The sequence below is a fragment of the Balaenoptera borealis genome (genome assembly GCF_965194805.1).
Source record: "Balaenoptera borealis genome assembly, chromosome: 17".
Taxonomy (NCBI): Eukaryota; Metazoa; Chordata; class Mammalia; order Artiodactyla; family Balaenopteridae; genus Balaenoptera; species Balaenoptera borealis.
In genome coordinates, this window is record NC_138876.1 from 34,920,874 (window position 1) to 34,940,085 (window position 19,212).

Genomic DNA, 19,212 nt, shown 5'->3' on the forward strand with positions numbered 1-19,212 from the left:
GAGACTCTGGCCCTGGGGTGTTTGTTATACGCGTACATTCAGCATTTGGACGAAAGGCTGGCGCCAAAATAAAAAGAAGCAACAGGCGAATCTTGCTTCCCTTTCTGCTCTGGGGGGTGTCTGCATTCACACTTGTAAAGGAAGCATTTCCTTGGGAGTGAATGTGAAGTCAGATCACTTTAAAAATGCTCCCCACAAAGTTCATTGCCCTGTTCATTACAAAGTAAAATAAGGCTCTTCATCGCCACAGGCAGCGATTGCTTTCCACTGAATGCCCATTCAAATGCTCGGTCAATCTCCATAACCCCGACAGATTCTCGAAATGTACATCGAAATCCCCTGAAATGTATCAGCTTTTTAAGTACTTTCCACAGAGCTCTAAAAATGTGTGCTTGGTGGGCATTTTATATAGCAAATCAAAATGTGCTGTTTTTAAAAATAATATTACTTTAATCCTGCTACTCACCAGAACACATCAAGCTAAAACACTTAATTCTCTTCCCAGTATAAATGGGGGTGGGAGTTGGGGGTAGATCCCAAAAGAAGTACTTCCTTGCTTCTATCCCACTTCCCCCATTATAACCCAGTCCTTTCTACCACAGACCATTAAAAGACTTACAGCATAAAATGTAATTTTCTGGTGATGGAGGATGGATGGATGGATGGATGGATGGATGGATGGATAAATAAAATGGAACCAAGGAGCCAGGACTTCTCTAATGGATGGAAATACGCAGGGCAGGTGGAGTGAATCTGAATTTCGGAGGCTTCAATTTGAAGACCTGTGAAGCTGTCTGAGGGACTCCCAGGTGTATGTTGTTGTTACTAAGCAACCCACTCATCCTCCTGGGCCAAAGCAGAAATTCCTATTCAGCCTGTTGCTGCTCGCTAAGGAATTTTTCCTGGACGAGTTTGCCAATCACTACCCTGTTTCAGCTTAGACCTCACTTTTTATAATTGAGCAGGAATCCTTGAACACCTTTTGAAAAGGAAGAGAGTGCCTGCACCCCAAAGTGAATACCAGGGATCATGAGTGAGGACTAATTTAGGACAAGGCTTGCCTTATACTAAGAAGAACTTAAAAGTAAACATTTTCCAAGGTTAAACTCAGTTGACTTGAGTTAGATAAGGTGCCATCCCTTGCTGCCATCATCTTAACTCTTGGCTCAGGTAACAAGAATGGGTTACTGCTGTTATAAATGCTAAGAGAACACAGCAAAGTTCACTGACTAAAAGAACACCTAAAATCAGATTCATATTGATACCTCTGCATGGAGGAAGTGCACGTGTCAATTCCTATCAAGTAATATGGGAGGGAAAAAAATCAGCAAAGTGGCATCAGGAGACAGACCAAGGAGGGAAAGAAGGGAGGGAGGGAGGGAAAGAGGGGAAAAAAATGTTGTTTCAGACTAAGGACGAAATAAGAGGGAAAATACAATTTAACCAAATTGTTTATTTTTTAACCCGAAATGTATGTCTGGTTGTATCAAAGTCACAGAGAGGAACCAAAGCATTTGCTTGAGTTACCTAAGTCTTTAAAAAAAAACTAGATTTAATAACCTAACATCAAAATAATAATCTTGTTTAAATTATCTATAGATTTCAAACAAATACTTCTTGGGGTTCTTGGGTGGTGGTGTTGTATAAATGTTTCTATGTATGTTTGACTTACTTGGCCATATGTATAAATGCTCTGTTTGACTTTGCAGAGTATAGTAGAAATTGCTGGATACAGCTCTTCATCACTGCTCCAGCACTTACTTTTTTTTTTTTTTAACATCTTTTTTGGAGTATAATTGCCTTACAATGGTGTGTTAGTTTCTGCTTTATAACAAAGTGAATCAGTTATACATATACATATGTTCCCATATCTCTTCCCCCTTGCGTCTCCCTCCCTCCCACCCTCCCTATCCCACCCCTCTAGGTGGTCACAAAGCACCGAGCTGATCTCCCTGTGCTATGCGGCTGCTTCCCACTAGCTATCTATTTTACATTTGGTAGTGTATATATGTCCATGCCACTCTCTTACTTCGTCCCAGCTTACCCTTCCCCCTCCCCGTATCCTCAAGTCCCTTCTCTAGTAGGTCTGCGTCTTTATTCCTGTCCTGCCCCTAGGTTCTTCATGACCTTTTTTTTTTTTTTTAGATTCCATATATATGTGTTAGCATATGGTATTTGTTTTTCTCTTTCTGACTTACTTCACTCTGTATGACAGACTCTAGGTCCATCCACCTCACTACTTTTAATCCTCCTTAAATCAGATGGCACTGGGTCCATTTGGGTGGCCTAGTCTCTGCGGTTGGTTTAAAACAGGACCTAATTACAGATCAACAGAAAGCCTAGTACCATCTTGTTAGGGTAATACTTAAAGCTACCATTAGCCCTAGAAATGAGACTGCAACCATCATCCCATTAAATATTTCACCAAGGACCAGCATCAGATTGTACAGATCAGAACTCGTTATCTTTGACTTTGTGCTACAAAATAGAATCTAAATTCAATGAAATAACTGTGCCCAGAAAAATGAACATGAATTTTATCTTCTAATGTAAAACTATGGAAGGACAAGGTTGGCCTTCTAACTCCAACCCAGCTCCCTAGTGAGTGGGATCCAGCCTAAAATCTGAGTTTGACCTTTTAACTTTGGGCCTGGCAGAAGGCCACATGGGTGACATCACTCCAAATCAGGTGTTTAGCAGCTCTGGAAATATATGACTTGTCAAAAGGATCCCATTCATCCAGAAGGGACAGTTCAGCAACACATTGAAAGTAAACAATATTGAGAGAAGGCCTAAGAACTCTTAAACCCTAGTTAAAATATCAGAAGCTGCTCATCCAGAAGTAGCATAATGAACATAAAACCCACAGGTTTCATTTCACTTATATGCTGGATATACACCTGAGAAGTTATATATAAATTGAATTTATTATGTAAAGTACTCACTTAAAGCATTATTTTGCTAAGTAACCCAATGCAGATGCCCCGGCCCCTCTCCGGAGAATCTGATTCCATAGCTCTGGGGTGGGGCACAGGGAGTGTAGTTTTACCAAGTGCCTCAGGTGATATATTTTTGTAATCAGATGAGTGTGTTGCAGTGACTTAAAGAATGCCTATGGACATTCCTATTACTAAGCACATACATAATTATCTTCAACCTTTTTTTTCAATCAGTCCAGACTTCTATATTGTTGTCTAGCATTTTCTTATTTTTCAGGTAAGTTAATTTTGCCTGTATGTTAGTTTATTTCACTGAAGATGCAAAACTAACCAAAGCACACTGTTTGCAATGTCTCACTTCCAAACACAGTGGCCCAGTCTGTTTTCTGATGGATACAAGTTTGCAGAAATTGAATGCGGATGAGAGAAAAAAAGAGCAAACTGGAGGCTAATTTAGGGTTGAGATAGCTAGGAAGGGTGGCAGGCTAAATTAAGAGGTTTAGACAGGTATGAGTGTCAGAGCAAACACCATGTTGGTCCCTCTTCTTCAGTTCTAATTCCCAGGGGTCATCCAGTACGTGTGCATTTTTTTCATCTCTAAATTAAGAAGTGTGCAAGATTTAATCCATTGTAGGGAAGAGAACGCTGGACTCTAGCCATTAAACTGGTGATACCTGGGGAAAGAAACAAGACTGACACTATTAGCTGATTCTTTATTTACTCCCCTCTTGACTGCCAGGACCATTTATAAGTATAATGTTGTCTGGTTTTGAATGTACGAGTATCTGGACTATTAAGTAGAGAATTGATTATCTTAGTTTACTTAATGGGACCGCTGTCTCTCTAAGTCTCTGATTCACCCACACTGGGCTCCTTTCTGATCCTAGAATATGCTAAGTACTCTCGCACCTCAGGGTCTTTGCACTTGCTCATCCATCTGCCTGTAACACTCTTATCCCAAGTATCTTCAGTGCTTGATCTCACTTCAGGTTTCTGCTCAAAGGTCATCTCATCAGAGAGGCCATCCCTGACCACCTTATATAAAATAATTCCCCGTTATTCTCAATCCCATTAGCCTGCTTTGCTTTCCTTTGTAGCATTTATCATCATCTAACTTGTTATGTATTTCCTTCTTTACTGATTTACTGTTTCCTGGCACTACAATGGTAGCACCACAATGGCAGGGAGTTTGTTCTATTTGCTAATGAATCTCAATGCCAGGATCAATGCTCAGTATATAGTGGCACTCAAGATTTATTTGTTGAATAAATGAGTGGGTATTTTTATTGCTTTGAGGAAGATATGATTAACTCAGTACTGGTGATCTTAAAAGATAATATAGGGAACTCCCTGGTGGTCCAACGGTTAGGACTCCATGCTTTTTCACTGCTGTGGCCCGGGTTCAATCCCTGGTTGGGGAACTAAGATCCCGCAAGCTGTGTGGCGTGCCCCCCCCCAAAAAAAAAAAAGAAAAAAAAATTATATAGCTACATGGAAACATATCCATTTATAAAACTAAAGAGTAGAAAGATTAATTAAAATATTTCATCCCATTACTTGAAATGCTACCCACATGAGGTATCTATAACTTTGGACATTTTCCTTTCTAGAATAATGGCTGGACTCCTTAAGATAAAACACACAGAATGACTAAAGGTAATTGTCCTAAGGCAAAAGCGGGGTGGGTTGGGAGAAGGGGGATTTATGTAATATCTGTTCCTGTTTCATCTTCCACTAGAGTGTAAGTCCCTTGAGGACATGGCCCACTTTATACGCCTTTTTCTTCTCCTATACCTATCTGAATGTGTTGCAAATGGTAGGTAATCAGAAAACACATATAGGTAATGAAAAACACCTGTGAGTTTCAAATAAATCATATATATATATATTCTGAATATTTTGGCAGTAAAATAAGAGTTTCTAAATCTATCATTGGGCTGCTAGAATACACATGCTTGTTGACAAAGATCATAAATCTTCATAAAATGTTAGAAAGGGGGAGTAGAAAAATTCTAAATATGTACAAAGACAAACTGTCCTAAAAATACTTTGTTTTAAATAGCGATAGCATCAACATTGCAGAACATAAAAAGCAGATCGTGTCAATCTGAAAAGTTCACAACTATAAAAAAGATGATGGTACTTCAGTCCAGACTTGCTAACTGGAATTATCTTCGTATGCTATCCAAAAGCTTGCCTACACTTTGATGGGTTTATAGAAAAAAAAAGTCCTTTGTGTATTCTTTTAGGTTAGTTCCAGAAAATACAGACAAGCCTCCTACAGGGATTTACCAAAAAGTTGATAAAGTTCAAGCTCCAGGACTCCCATTTGCTCTGGCAGGAAGCTCCAGAAACAGTCTCACATGTTCTTTTTTTTTTTTTTTTAGAGCCCTCACCCCTACTCCACCTAACACAATTGCATAAGCTTCAAGCTCATAAAACCTGGGCCCACCCCTGCCAGCCAGCCATTAAGAAAACTAGGCTAGAATCTGCAAAAATGATCCAAAAATCATTTATTAATTTCAAGCATTTTTCCATAGTCTAAGCAAAGAGACGTAAATGGGGTTCAACAGTCTCTTTGGGGTATTGTTAGTATTACTTTTCCCAGGAAACAAAATGAAGTCTTGGAAACCATCACTAGATAAAAGTGACTTTCATTAAATGTAAGTATACATAACCCTAGATAGTTATTACCCATAAAAATTAGGTAATGTATCGCAGTGAACTAGATTGCTAGTGTTCCGAACTTATTTTCTTTCTTTAAATTTATTTTTAATGGAAGTATAATTCACATTCAAATATTATTTTCAAGTGTACAACATAGTGATTTGATGTCTATATAGGTCACGAAACGATCCGCAAAATAAATCTAGTTACAATCCGTCACCAAAGTTAACACAATATTGACTATATTAGAACTTATTTTCAATACTAAATAAATTATCTTCATTGGTGCTAAGTACAATCGGTTAAAATAAAAGCCAATCCGTTTTCATTCTAAATTCGAGTCCCGTTGTATCACAAAACGAAGTGGTGCAACCGAATGTTAATCGTGTGATTTAATTAAGGAATTACAATAAGACTTATCCAATATTCACTAGATTTGCAACCATTTTTGACACGAAGATCAAAACAAAAAAACCGTGCTGCCATCTCGGCTTTTGGCTACTGAAGTTTTCAAACTCGAGTAGTGAGTTCTTAAAGGCTACAGAGAGAATTTGGGGTGGGAGCGGGGGTACACTCAAGCAATCCCACACTTTCCCAGTCCCACCCCTGCTCCCGACCTCGCCCCGTGTTTGTATTGTAACTAGGTCCTCCCCTCCGGTGTGTAGCTCGCACTTAATTTTTCATTAGTGGGCAAAGTGGTACTAGTATCTGGTAGTTTTTCTTAAGTATGATAGCCTGTGACGTTAGCTACACCTACCCTACCCGGGGTTTAACTTTGAGGATGGTCCCCTCCATCCCTGGACAGGTCCACAAGGCATTCCCGCTGCCCCCCTCAGGGTCCCTCGGTTTGGGACGGGTCCCAGGCCACTTCTCCAGGAGAGGCGCCGGCAGCACCCCCCCCCCCCCCCGCGGAAACGCCCTGAGGAAGGTCTCCCTGGGGTGGCCGCACCGCCGGGGTAAAGCGACCAGGAAAAGCGGAAAGGTGGCCTCCACGCACTCCCGATAGGACGCAGCCCGTTCCCAGCCCAGGACGCGCCCGCCTGGAGGGGGAAGGCAGCGTCGCCACCGAATCGCGGGCAGGGCCGCGGGACCCACCTCCGGCCCCCGCTCGCTCCCGCCCTCCGCCCCACCTCCCCCTGGCAGCACAAAGCCGGCCGGGAGGCGGGGGCCAGGCCTGCTGGGCGGCCGCCTGGACGAGACGGGACCCCGGCCCGGCGCCCCGCGGCTCAGGCTGCCGAGCCCCGGCGCGTCTAGAGTTCCCGTCCCGGACGGGGCGCACGCGCCCCCAGGCTGGCCTTAGGAGGCGCGGGAAGCCGGGCTCCCCGCCTTTTCAGGCGAGAGTCGCCTAGGGAGGCCCCCGCGCACTCGCTCCGTCCCGCTAGCCACGCCCGAGGTGGCGGCCTCCGGAGCGGGGCGCCTGGGCCGGCCGGGCCTCGGAGGGCGGCGAGCTCGCGGGGCCGCGGAGGCTGTCCGGGCGGGGCTGACTCGATAAGTTGCAGGCGCCCCGTAGCGCCTGACCGTGGCGCAAACTCGGGCCTCAAATCAATCCCCCTCGTTCCCGAAAGGTCCAGTCCTCCCGCACCTGCGTAAGATGGCCAAGCCATTCGGGGGCGGGCGGGAGGGGGCGGGGGCACGGCGGTGGGGGCGGCCCCCGCGGCCCCCTCGGCCCCCGATACCCGGGCCGCCCGGCGCCTCGCTTCCCGTCGGGGGCGCACACGCGGGCGCGCACACGCACACCATCCGGCCCAGTGCGGGAAGATGGCCGTTTCTGCTTCAGGATAAAGGCTCTTTGTTGCGCTCGCACAATAGCCGCCAAGACCCGCTTTTCTAGCAGGCCCTTTGGGCTAATCGAAGGAACTCAGCTGAATTTCCAAATGGCCCTAAGAGCCTGAAGCGGTGGGAGCAACTAAAAGAGAGGGAGAATAACAGGCCTCCCGCCCTCTTCTACCAAAACCTCTGCCAATATACAAGGATTCGTCCTGGGAGACCGGGGCTGAGATCATTCGTAAGGGAGGAAGGAAAGAGGAAAACCTACTTTTACTATCAAGGCCCAAAGGGGGTATTAAACATTCATATTCTTGCAGGGTGTCTCCCCTTAACCAGGGTAGAAACATAATCTGGAAAAGTCTGGATACACCAAAAAGAAAAAGAAAAAAGAAAGAAGAAAAAAAAAAAAAAAAAAAAACCAACAATAGCAACCTAAAAAAAAAAAAAAAAAAAAAACCAAAAACCAAAAAACATAACAAACCAGTTGCCATCAGCCCAAAGTGGTAGTAGCAGCAGCCGGCGCGTGTGATCCACTTACTTGTCCGACTCTTGTGACATGTTTGATCCAATGAACTCGCTCCCCTTTTCCTGGAGCCTCAGCCTCTGGTGAAACTGGACTTTCAAGTCTGTGCAGGTGAAGGTGTGTGAGAGCGCCCGAGATGGCAGAACAAGAGCTACAGGTAATTCTGCTTTTCCGTCCCCCCTCACCACTCTCGCTCGCTCGCCCGCTCGCGCCCTCACCTAGCCGGAAAGGTGGGATAAGGGGGGGCCCCCCTCACATGGGGCCCGAGCTCGGAGGCGGCCGGGCGGCGCGGAGTCCTCCCGGATCGTGGCAGTGGGTAGCCACAGAGCACAAAGTGGCGGACTTGGGCGGCCACAGGTAACTTTCTCGCAAGGAGCTGAATTCTTTCACTAAAGGGTACAAGCCCGAGGGACGAGCTGCGCGGTGATTGGCTGCGGGGCTCCCTCAGGTGAGCTGCCATTGGCAGAGGCGCGCTCAGGTAAGGCCCTTCTCCAAGTGCAGGTAACTCACTCCGAAGTTTACCTGAGAGCGGCGGCGGCACGCTTGCAGCTCTGCGGCAGCCCGTGGGAGCTGAGGGTCAGTGCTTCGAGTAGACTTCATGCTACGTTTCCCTTCTTCCCGGAGGCCGGCCTGGGAAGGGGGGTTGGGGGTTTGGCGGGGGGGTGGGGGGGATTGAGGGAGAGAAGTTAACAGGAAAAAAAGCAACACCTGCAACCACTAGGGATTGTGGGTCAAACGGAAGGACTAAGGAGAGCTGAACTCGGGGATCCCAAGCCAACCGGAATCAAATGCACCGCACCACCACAAGGCTTTTAATACTCACATTAAGAGGACTGTTTGACAGTGTCGGAAGAGTACGGGACTAAAGTGTACGTTGTGCTCAGAGGAGGAGAAAAACACAAAGATCGCCGAGTCTGTTACGTAATTGCATTTTTAACATACTTATCCACAACAAACACTTTTCGTGTCCCGATGTGTAACAGATACGATAGATTACTAGATTTACAAATAGGTGAGCATCCTTTCATGACCTAGACGGATAGGGAGTGGCGTGGTTTTGATGGGCTGAAGAAATGTGCTCGAACAGACGCTAATATGGCTCAGGCACACCTCTTCCATCTTAACTCGGCAGCCTGGGATTCCAGAGCTGCAAACCACTGAATCCCTCCCATAAACCTGTTGTCATTTGACGTTTCCAGGCAAGCGTCAACATTTACATTGTAATTCAATAGAAGCAGCGATTACAAAGGAGATTTATCCTTCCAGCTTAATATGGTTGCCAAGTAAACAATTCAGAATGAAACTGACTTTTTTGCAGTTTTGTTTCTCCTGGTTGGGAACAACGAATTTGCAAACGTGTAATTTATAACCACTACTTCCAACGAGTATCTGTGGAAGTTCCGACAGGAATCTAGCCCATGCATATGAATTGTAGAAATAAAGAGGGCATGGAAAGCTTATCATGATTTATTTCGAATTAATACTACATTGACAGAGATGAAACAACTTCTATTTTAACCTGTATGGATCATAATGAAAATTACATTATGAGACAAGGTTTGGCTGTTCTGTGTTTCATTCTCAACAAATGAATTTCAAAATTTTTTCTTACTTTTTAAAGACAGTATAAGCACACACGCTTACTTTTTAAAGATAATACAATACTTCAAGATAATGCAGTACCCACCTCTCCTCTGCCTTCTTAACCTCCTGTCTAGAGGCTACCAAATTCCACTTTTAGCTATCTATTCTGTCATTACCTTCCTATTTCTAAATAATTTACACAGCTATCCCTTGATTTATCTATTTAGATGATGTGCTTTGTCCACCTGTTGCCTTAGATAAGGACTTAACTCTATCAAACCCCATCTAGTTTCATCTTCCACCATTCATCCAATATATCTCTTTCACAGTTTAGGGATAGCAAGTAGTCAGTGACTGTGCAAATACTAGTCACAATAGAGCAACTATGGTTGTTTTCTTTCTTATAAAAACCTTTTATCTGTTTACTCAGTTTGTGATGTTTCCAACCTGATATTTTTTCTACAACATGTCTATCAAATAACTGTCACATTTATTTTCCAAATGACCAAACAATCAATCCCATTCCCCCCCCCGCCCCCCCCACCGGAAACATCCCTCCAAAGTCCACTGTCCTTCTCTTCCAATGGAGATAATTTCCTCTCTGGACCTGCTACTCAGTGGTCATCCTGGGACATCTCCAGAGTAAGAACCACATTTCTCTGTCCTGTGCCTTTTATCTTTGTTTGCTGCTTCATTTTCCATGGCATATGTTCCAGTAATAGCCCAAGAATGGGTACAGAAGGTAAAATTTTAAATGTCTTTATTCAACTCTTACTTTTTAAAGAGTTTGACCAAGTGTAGAATTCTAAGTTGAAATATTTCATTCATAAGTTCATAAAAATTGCTCTTTTATCTTCTAGCATCCAATGTTGCCATTGAGAATTCAGATGTCATCTTGATTCCCATTCCTTTGTGATCTGGAATTTTTCTTTCTAAAAACGTATAGAATAATCTCTTTATTTCTAATATTCTGAAATTTCATGATTATGTGCCTTGGTTACCTAATATTCTGAAATTTCATCATGTTGGAGGCTTTCATCAAATGTTTGCAAACCTTTGACTCTCCCTTCTTACTTAAGAATGAGGTCATAAAACCCCACTGGAAACTACATATAGGGGTGGGAGGGAGTGTGCTTGCTTATTGGTGGGCTCGCTGTGTGGTGATCAAATAAAAAGTTCACCTTTCCTTAGGAAGATCCCCCAAATATCAGAAACTAGAGGTCTTTTCTTCTGGGCTCTTAAGCATCTCAAGAGAAGTATCTGCTATCTCTTGCCTGAGGGAAAACTCACCTGGCTGCCAGTATTCTCAAAGCAGTTCAGGAGAAGGGATCCAGATGGGTCTCTGCTCGGTATGCAGTTTCTCCTTCTTTCTTTCCTGTAGGTGCCTTACTCCTGCCCTTCTTTCTGCCTGATGCACAAGCTTCTCTCCTGTTTTTCCTGCTGGAGTTGTAATCACCTGGCTCCAAGAAGTGGCACAGGGCACCTGAGCTGAGGATCTAACAACTCCAAATACCCACATTCACTCAGCTCTCGGCCTGTCACCTCTCCCTCACTTCTGGGATCCTGAGACCTCTCATCAACATCTCTCTCTCTCATGATCTCTGGCATCTCCAAGACCCAGGCCTATCTGGTGTTTTATAGAATAATCTCTTGGGCTGTTTCTGTACTGACCTCTAGGATGACATTAGAGTAGCTTCCGATGTTCTGTTAAACCAGTTTCCAGGGCTTCCCTGGTGGCACAGTGGTTAAGAATCTGCCTGCTAATGCAGGGGACACGGGTTCGAGCCATGGTCCGGGAAGATCCCACATGCCGCGGAGCAACTAAGCCTGTGCACCGCAACTACTGAGCCTGCGCTCTAGAGCCCACACGCCACAACTACTGAAGCCCATGTGCCACAACTACTGAAGGCTGCGTGCCTAGAACCTGTGCTCTGCAACAAGAGAAGCCACCACAATGAGAAGCCCGCGCACCGCAACAAAGAGTAACCCCGCTCGCCTCAACCAGAGAAAGCCTGCACGCAGCAACGAAGACCCAACCCAGCCAAAAATAAATAAATAAATTAATTAATTAATTAAAAAAAAACCAAAACAAAACAGTTTCCACTCTTCCATCCAGACCATCTTCCAGAAATGTGTTGAAATATATCCTTTGCAGATGACCCCACCTCCATCCTCTTTGTCCCTGTGGATTTATCCTTTTATGTTCCTTTACTGTCCTTTTCAGGAGACAATGAACATAAACAAGTATGGGCCAATCTGCCATCTTTAATGGGAAGCCATTTCCAAAACTATCCAAAAGCTTTTACCAAACTGTCCCAGATTTGTTTGTGCAAACAAAACCAAAATTTGTGGGCAACCCTTTCCTTTTTTTGGTCAATGGTGGCCGAGATTCCTTTCTTCCTCTCCAATATCTAATAACTCAACTTTGACTGCATCACTTAGTATCCCCTGATTGGCTACCTACTGCGACATTGATTGGTTAGTTTGTGAAGGATAAGGTCCTCCGTGGACCATTTAAAATCATTGACCATGCAATTACCTCTGTTACCCAATTGTTTTGATTCTTTTGGCAAAAGAGTTGTAAGTGACTATGAAACCCTGCCACACCCATCATGAGAATGTACTTCTCTCTCTCATTTTAACAGTCTTCATAGAATCTTCACCAGGAGTAGATTCCATCTCAAGAAACCACTTTCTTTGGTCAACTCAGCATTCATGAAAGTTTTATCATCAGATTGCAGCAATTCGGTCACATCTTCAGGCTCTACTTCTATTTCTAGCTCTCTTGCTATTTCTACCACATCTGCAGTTAACTTCCTCCAATGAAATCTTGAACCCCTCAAAGTCATTCATGGGGATTGAAAGCAACTTCTTCCCAACTCCTGATAACGTTGATATTTTGACCTCTTTCCATGAGTCACCTCATTATGAATGTTCTTAATGGCATCTAGAATGATGAATCCTTTCCAGAAGATTTTCAATTTACTTTGTCCAGATTCATCAGAGGAATCATTGTCTGTGGCAGCTATAGCCTTATGAAATGTACTTCTTAAATAGTAAGACTTGAAAGTTGAGAAGACTCCTTGATCCATAGGCTGTGGAATGGATGTTGCGTTAGCAGGCATGAAACAACATTTATCTCATTGTACATCTCCATCAGAGCTCTTGGGTAACCAGGTGCATTTTCAGTGAGCATCGATATTTTGAAATGAATCTTTTTTTTTCTGAGCAGTAGGTCTCAACAGTGGCTTAAACATTCAATCAACCAGGCTATAAACACATATGCTGTCATACAGGCTTTGTTAATCCATTTATCAAGCACAGTCAGAGATTTAGCATAGGGCCCTAGGATTTTCAGAATGGTAGATGAGCATTGGCTTCAACTTCAAGTCACCAGCTGCATTAGCCTCTATTAAGAGAGTCAGCCTTTGAAGCCAGACGTTGACTTCTCTCTAGCTATGAAAGTTCTGGATGACATCTTCTTCCAATACAAGGCTTTTTCATCTACATTGAAAGTTTGATGTTTAGTGTAGCTACCTTCATTAATTATCTTAGCTAGAGGGACTTCCCTGATGGCGCAGTGGTTAAGAATCCACCTGCCAATGCAGGGGACACGGGTTTGAGCCCTGGTCCGGGAAGATATCACATGTCACAGAGCAACTAAGCCCGTGTGCCACAACTACTGAAGCCCGCACACCTAGAGCCCGTGCTCCACAACAAGAGAAGCCACTGCAACGAGAAGCCCACGCACCACAACGAAGAGTAGCCCCCGCTCGCCACAACTAGAGACAGCCCGCACGCAACAAAGACCCAACGCAGCCAAAAAGAAAAAAAATAATAAATAAATAAATAAATAAATTTATTAAAAAATTATTTTAGCTAGATCTTCTGGATAACTTGCTGCAGCTTCTACATCAGCACTTGCTGCTTCACCTTGCACTTTTATGTTACAGAGATGGCTTCTTTCCTTAAAGTTCATGAACCAACTCTGCTAGCTTCAAACTTTTCTTCTGCAGCTTCTTCACCTATCTCAGCCTTCATAGAATTGAAGAGAATTAGGGCCTTGCTCTGGATTAGGCTTTGGCTTAAGGGAATGTTGTGGCTGGTTTGATCTTCTATGCAGACCACTAAAACTTTCTGCATATCAGTAATAATTTTGTTCCACTTTCTTGCCATTCATGTGTTCACTGGAGTAGCACTTTTAATTTCCTTCAAGAACTTTTTCTTTGCATTTACAACTTGGCTAACTGTTCGGCACAAGAGGGCTAGCTTTTGGCCTGACTCAGCTTTCTACATACCTTCCTCACTGAGCTTAATAATTTTCAGCTTTTGATTTAAAGTGAGAGATGTGTGACTTGTCCTTTCACTTGAACACTTAGAGGCCACTGTAGGGTTATTAATTGGCCTAATAGCAATATTGTTGTATCTCAGAGAATAGGGGGGCCTGAAGAGAGTGAGAGAGATGGGGGAATGGCCTGTCAGTGGAGAAGTCAGAACACACACAACATTTATCTATTAAGTTTGTCATCTAATATGGGCATATTTCATGGTGCCTCAAAACAATTACAATAGTAACATCGAAGATCACCTATCATAGATCACTATAACAAATATAATAATAATGAAAAAGTTTGAAATATTGCAAAAATCATCAAAATGTGACACAGAGACAAAAAGTGAGGAAATGCTGCTGGTAAAATGGTGCCAACAGACTTTGATGCAGGGTTGCCACAAACCATCAATTTGTAAAAAATACAATATGTGCAAAGCACAGTAAATTGAAGTGCAATAAAATGGAGTATGCCTCTACTGAGGGTTAGGACCTCAACATATGAATTTAGGGGAGGCACAGTTCAGCCCATAACACCATCCCTCCTCCATGCTGTCAGGAGACAGAAGTGTATTCTAGACAAATTGAACCAGGAAGACCACAGGCTTGGGTACATCGAAGGAACCATCAGGAGTGAGGCATTGGACCTATAACAAGGAGAGTATGTGAAGGCCACATGCTAATCAGTGAGATACCATCTCCTAGCTTCCTCCACCCAGCCCAGTGAGCCAGGAATATACCACTTATACCACAATATACCAGCCAGCTTATACCACTGCCAGCCATGCCTCTCCTCAAGGTAGGAGATGAGAGGATCTTTTTTGGATTAATTATAAGGCCCTAGAGGAAAGACCTACAGATACTGATGTGGGTGTTTCCCAATCAGGAAAAAAGAGAGAGTGAGAGAGAAAGAAGGAAGAGAGGAAAGAAAAGAAAAGAAAAGAGAGGAAGAAAGGGGGGAAGGAAAGGGACTATTCTCTACCAGATCCCCTTTCAACAAAGTCCATCAGTCAACAAGTCCCACCCTCACACATAGAGCTTCTAAGAAGCTTTTTATGTGACACTCTTAAATATAGATATGAGGTTAGGTGTCACCAGACATTTGAGAAAAGCCTCCAAAATGAAGTATAAAGACCAGAACAAAAATGTAAGTAAAACAGTGATTTTGAGGAAAACAGGTGGTATAAGGATGGAATAAAGATTCTATAATTAAAATATGAGAAGATATTGCATCCATGAAACAAGAACAGCATACTATTTTTTTTTTTTATGGAATGCTTCATGAATTTGCATGTCATCCTTGCGCATTTGCCATGTGCTGCCAAAGTGAGCACCAGCATACTATTTAAAAGCAATAAAACAACTGTCAGAGAAGCAAAAAGGGCTTGTGGACGTTAAAATATAAAAGCTGAAATAGAGCATCTCTATATTTGGAGATAGAATCTAGGAAGCCTCCCAAGAAGTAGAACAAAAAGACAACAAAATAGAGAGTGAAAGAGAACAAATGGCAAAATTGCAGGATCAGTCAAGTAGGTCTCATATGTGACTAAGAGGTGTTTCAGAAAAAGAGAATGGAAAAATGTTGGGGAGGGAATTATCAGAGAAAAGAGAGAATATGGGGGCTTCCCTGGTGGCGCAGTGGTTGAGAATCTGCCTGCTAATGCAGGGGACACGGGTTCGAGCCCTGGTCTGGGAAGATCCCACATGCCACGGAGCAGCTGGGCCCGTGAGCCACAACTACTGAGCCTGCGCGTCTGGAGCCTGTGCCCCGCGACGGGAGGGGCCGCGATAGTGAAAGGCCCGCGCACCGCGATGAAGAGCGGTCCCCGCACCGCGGTGAAGAGTGGCCCCCACTTGCCTCAACTAGAGAAAGCCCTCGCATGAACCGAAGACCCAACACAGCCAAAAATAAAATAAATAAATAAATAAATAAAGTAGCTATAAAAAAGAAAAGTGCTTTTTTAAAAAAAAAAAGAGAGAATATGATTTTTTAAAAACTCAAGTATTATAAGTCTTCTGATTGATATGACCCACCTAGTGGTCAGCACAGTGGGCTCTAAATAGTGTAAACTGAAGCAATTCTCATAAAATGTCTGGGCTGAACTTTCTAGCCCAGATGAATGAAATGAAAATAAAATGAAATAAGCAAAGAGGAAACTGCTTAGACACAAACGATCAAGAATAAGAAAAAAGCTTCCTTCCTCCCTCCCTCCCTCCCTCCTTCCTCCCTCCCTCCCTCCCTCCTTCCTCCCTCCCTCCCTCCCACCTTACTCCCTCCCTCCCTCCCTCCTTCCTTCCTCCCTCCCTCTTCCTTCCTTCCTTCCTTCTTCCCTCCCTCCCTCCCCCTTCCTTCCTTCCTCCCTTCCCCCTTCCTTCCTTCCTCCCTCCCTCTCTCCCCCTTCCTTCCTTCCTTCCTCCCTCCCTCTTCCTTCCTTCCTTCCTTCCATGTCCCCCCCCTTCTGTCTGTCTCTCTGTCTTTCTCCCTTTCTTCTTTCTCTCTTTTCCCTTGTTCCCTCTCTTGAGACAAAGCTCTCCCTACCAACTGCAGGAATCCCTGAGGCGATGGGACTTCTGGCTGTAGACTCCAGACGGCACGGTCGGGCTGACCTGAGCCGGGGGTGCTGCTGGGCACGTTGGAGAAAGAGCAGTGGAGGCTGGACTGCGCCCCTCACAGCTGGGGCTCTTGGTGCCTGTCACCCAGGTAACGAGCTGTTCCGCAGGAGAAAAATAGGCTGCAGGAGCGGAGAGTGTTAGAACTGCCACCTCGGGAGCAAGCAGTTCTCAGCGTAAACAAAGCAATGTATGGGCCTCTTGGTAACACCCTGGACCTCCTTTTATCTTAGAACTTCTTGCCTTTTCCTCATTGACGTGTTCTGGCCATGAGAGAAGACCAGAAGGTCAATATCCTTGGAGTGCTCAGATCTATCCAGACTGTTTCCCAGAGCTCATGGATGGGTGGTGTATGCCCCAAGATGCAAAGAGCCACCCAAGGAAAAGCAGTGCCTGGATGGAACCGCTGAGAACAAACACCTCAAAAGACATTCCTCCTGCCTCCTGCAATGACATGCCTACTTCTGTTTGGTTTTTGTGGAGATGGGTTGGGCTGCTGATCAAGGAAGCGTTATGCAACCTTAAAATTAGTGAAAGGTTTTTGTAAAAAAAGAAAAAGAAAAAAATGGGAGTTCCTTGGTGGCCTAGTGGTTAAGATTCCGGACTTTCATGACCCAGGTTCAGTCCCTAGTTGGGAAACTGAGATCCCACAAGTCACATGGCACGGTCAAAAAAAAAAAAGAATGTATTAGCTCACTCAACAACACTGCCAGCTTGAAGATATTGGGGGGGAAAATACCTTTAAATACTAAATTATATGCCTAGACAAGTTATTGATGAAGTATGAAAGTAGAATAAAATTCAATTCCAGAAGCTCAAGTTCTAAAAATTACCTCTCATGCACCCTTTCTCAAAAAGATATTAGACAATGTGATCCATTAAGGCATGGGAGGACACAAAGAACCAAGAGATAGTCTTAGGACTCAGAAAAGAGGTGAGGCAACAGAGGAGAAAGTTCAAGGGATGTCGGAAAATGATGGCTTTTTAGCAGGCTTAGAGAGCAACTAAACTCTCTCATCCAACAGAGGCCTCCAGGTGGGTGGGGAGTGCGGCAGGTTGAATCCAAATATTAAGTTTAACACTGTGGAAAATTATATTGAGAAACTCTCTGAGGGTGTGAAAGGTATTAGGAATAGGTACAGAGAAAATTAAGCAAATATTTAGCATTCAGTAGCTCCAGGGGGAAAATTATACAAGAATGGAAATATAATCAAATTAATCTTCTACATACTTGGCTCAACAGTGAGTAATATTCATATGATCATCATAATAGAATTACTGAATGATAATTTACTAAAACTGGTGATAAACCTCACCTGAGAAGATGGAAGGAGGAAGATACTGGTATTGTGTGGGTGAGGAGGATGTGGAAGGTTGTGAAAGAGTTAAATCATCATCTACTATAACAGAAAGTCAATAGCTGTTGCCTACAACTCATACATCAGGATCTAGCAACCAAACATCAATTAGGAATTCTTTGGGCAGCTAGTAATATCAAGGCTGATTAGCAGTAGTTTAGAAAAATAGGATTTAGTTTTTCTCATTTAAAAAAAAAAAAAAAAGGTCTGAAAGTTAGCTGGCACTTGCTTTGGGGCTGACCCTCAGTTCTGGCATCTCTGAGATTCCCTTGGCCTTTTTCACGTGGACACAAGGTGATCCCTTCAACGTTAGCTGTTACATCTATGCTTAAGGCAGTAAGAAGGGGGAGAGGGTGGTGCTCATTTCAACTCTGTCATTTGTGAAGAAAGAAATGCCAGCACTGACATTAGAAGCCTCCTAAATGCCTTCACCTCATTGGCCAGAATGAGGTCGCGGAAGTGTGTTCTGGGTTAGCCAATCGACATAGTATTTAGAAATATGGAAGTAAATGCTAGAATTTGAAAAAGAAAGCTCAAATAATGAAAAAGAGTTGCCCTTAGGAGTGGGATTGGAAAGTGGGGAGGAGTGAGACATGGGTTGATATTTTTCAATAATATTAACCAATATTATTTTCAATATTATCACTCAAGGTAATTATTTGACTTCTAAAACTATATATACTTTTATACACATGTGTAGTTTATATACACGCACATATATATATACAATTTTGATCAAATAAAATTAATTTTCAAAATAAAAGTGCAATTGCAAACATATCATGTTCCCTCTTACCCAGGGTCTTTGCGTTCGCTATTCTATATCCCTAAGACTCTTACTCTCTTCTGTCCCTCATCTAACTAGCTCCTAACCTTCCTTCGGATCCGTGCTCCGTCATCTCATGCACAGAGAAGCACCTTCGGCTCTCCCAGGTTAGGTGTAGGTATACTGGGGAGATACATTTCTCCGTGATTTATTAATGCAGCAACATGCTCCTGTCTCTGAAAACACTTGTCACAGTTGTGATTTCATATTTATTTGTGTGCTGTCTGATCACCGGCCATCTCCTCCCACTAGACTCTGAGCTCCAGGAGGGCAGAGATGATGCCTGTTACCGGCTCATCACTTTCTGTGCAGCACTTGACACTATTGCTGGCATTTGGTCAGCAGCTTCATAACTCTGAGCTCTGAGTCAGCGTTTTTGCACTTTCCTGCCTCTCACAGTAAAAAGTTTCATGTCCTTACACAGCAAAGTTCAAAAGCAGGAAGAAGGTAGAGCACTCACTTTAGGGATGAAAAGATCTTTCCCAGAAGCCCCCATCAGACTTCCCCTTCCATCTCATTGGCCAGAACTAGGTCACATGACCAGTAGAGTTCAGGAGCTGGATCCACCTTCTGTGAGATCAAGGAATCTCCACTCAATATTTGAATAG

General features: G+C 43.6%; 2 protein-coding genes across 7 annotated transcripts in view; one reads left to right on the top strand and one right to left on the bottom strand.

The window, feature by feature from the left end:
* GRHL2 (grainyhead like transcription factor 2) overlaps positions 1–8,192 on the bottom strand; it is a 141,128-nt gene extending 132,936 nt beyond the window's left edge. For 2 of the 4 annotated variants that reach the window (XM_082364329.1, XM_082364328.1), the window contains exon 1: positions 7,912–8,017. In XM_082364329.1, the coding sequence (XP_082220455.1) occupies positions 7,912–7,931 (20 nt within the window). In that variant the 5' untranslated portion in view covers positions 7,932–8,017. Of the gene's footprint in view, positions 1–7,854; positions 8,018–8,114 lie in introns of those variants that run through there. The other 2 variants (XM_082364331.1, XM_082364330.1) reach the window with 2 other exon arrangements.
* LOC309615140 (uncharacterized protein) overlaps positions 8,033–19,212 on the top strand; it is a gene marked incomplete at its 5' end in the record, with an annotated part of 62,400 nt that continues 51,220 nt past the window's right edge. For all 3 annotated transcript variants that reach the window (XM_082364505.1, XM_082364504.1, XM_082364506.1), the window contains one exon: positions 8,033–8,253. In XM_082364505.1, the coding sequence (XP_082220631.1) occupies positions 8,033–8,253 (221 nt within the window). The remainder of the gene's footprint in view (positions 8,254–19,212) is intronic.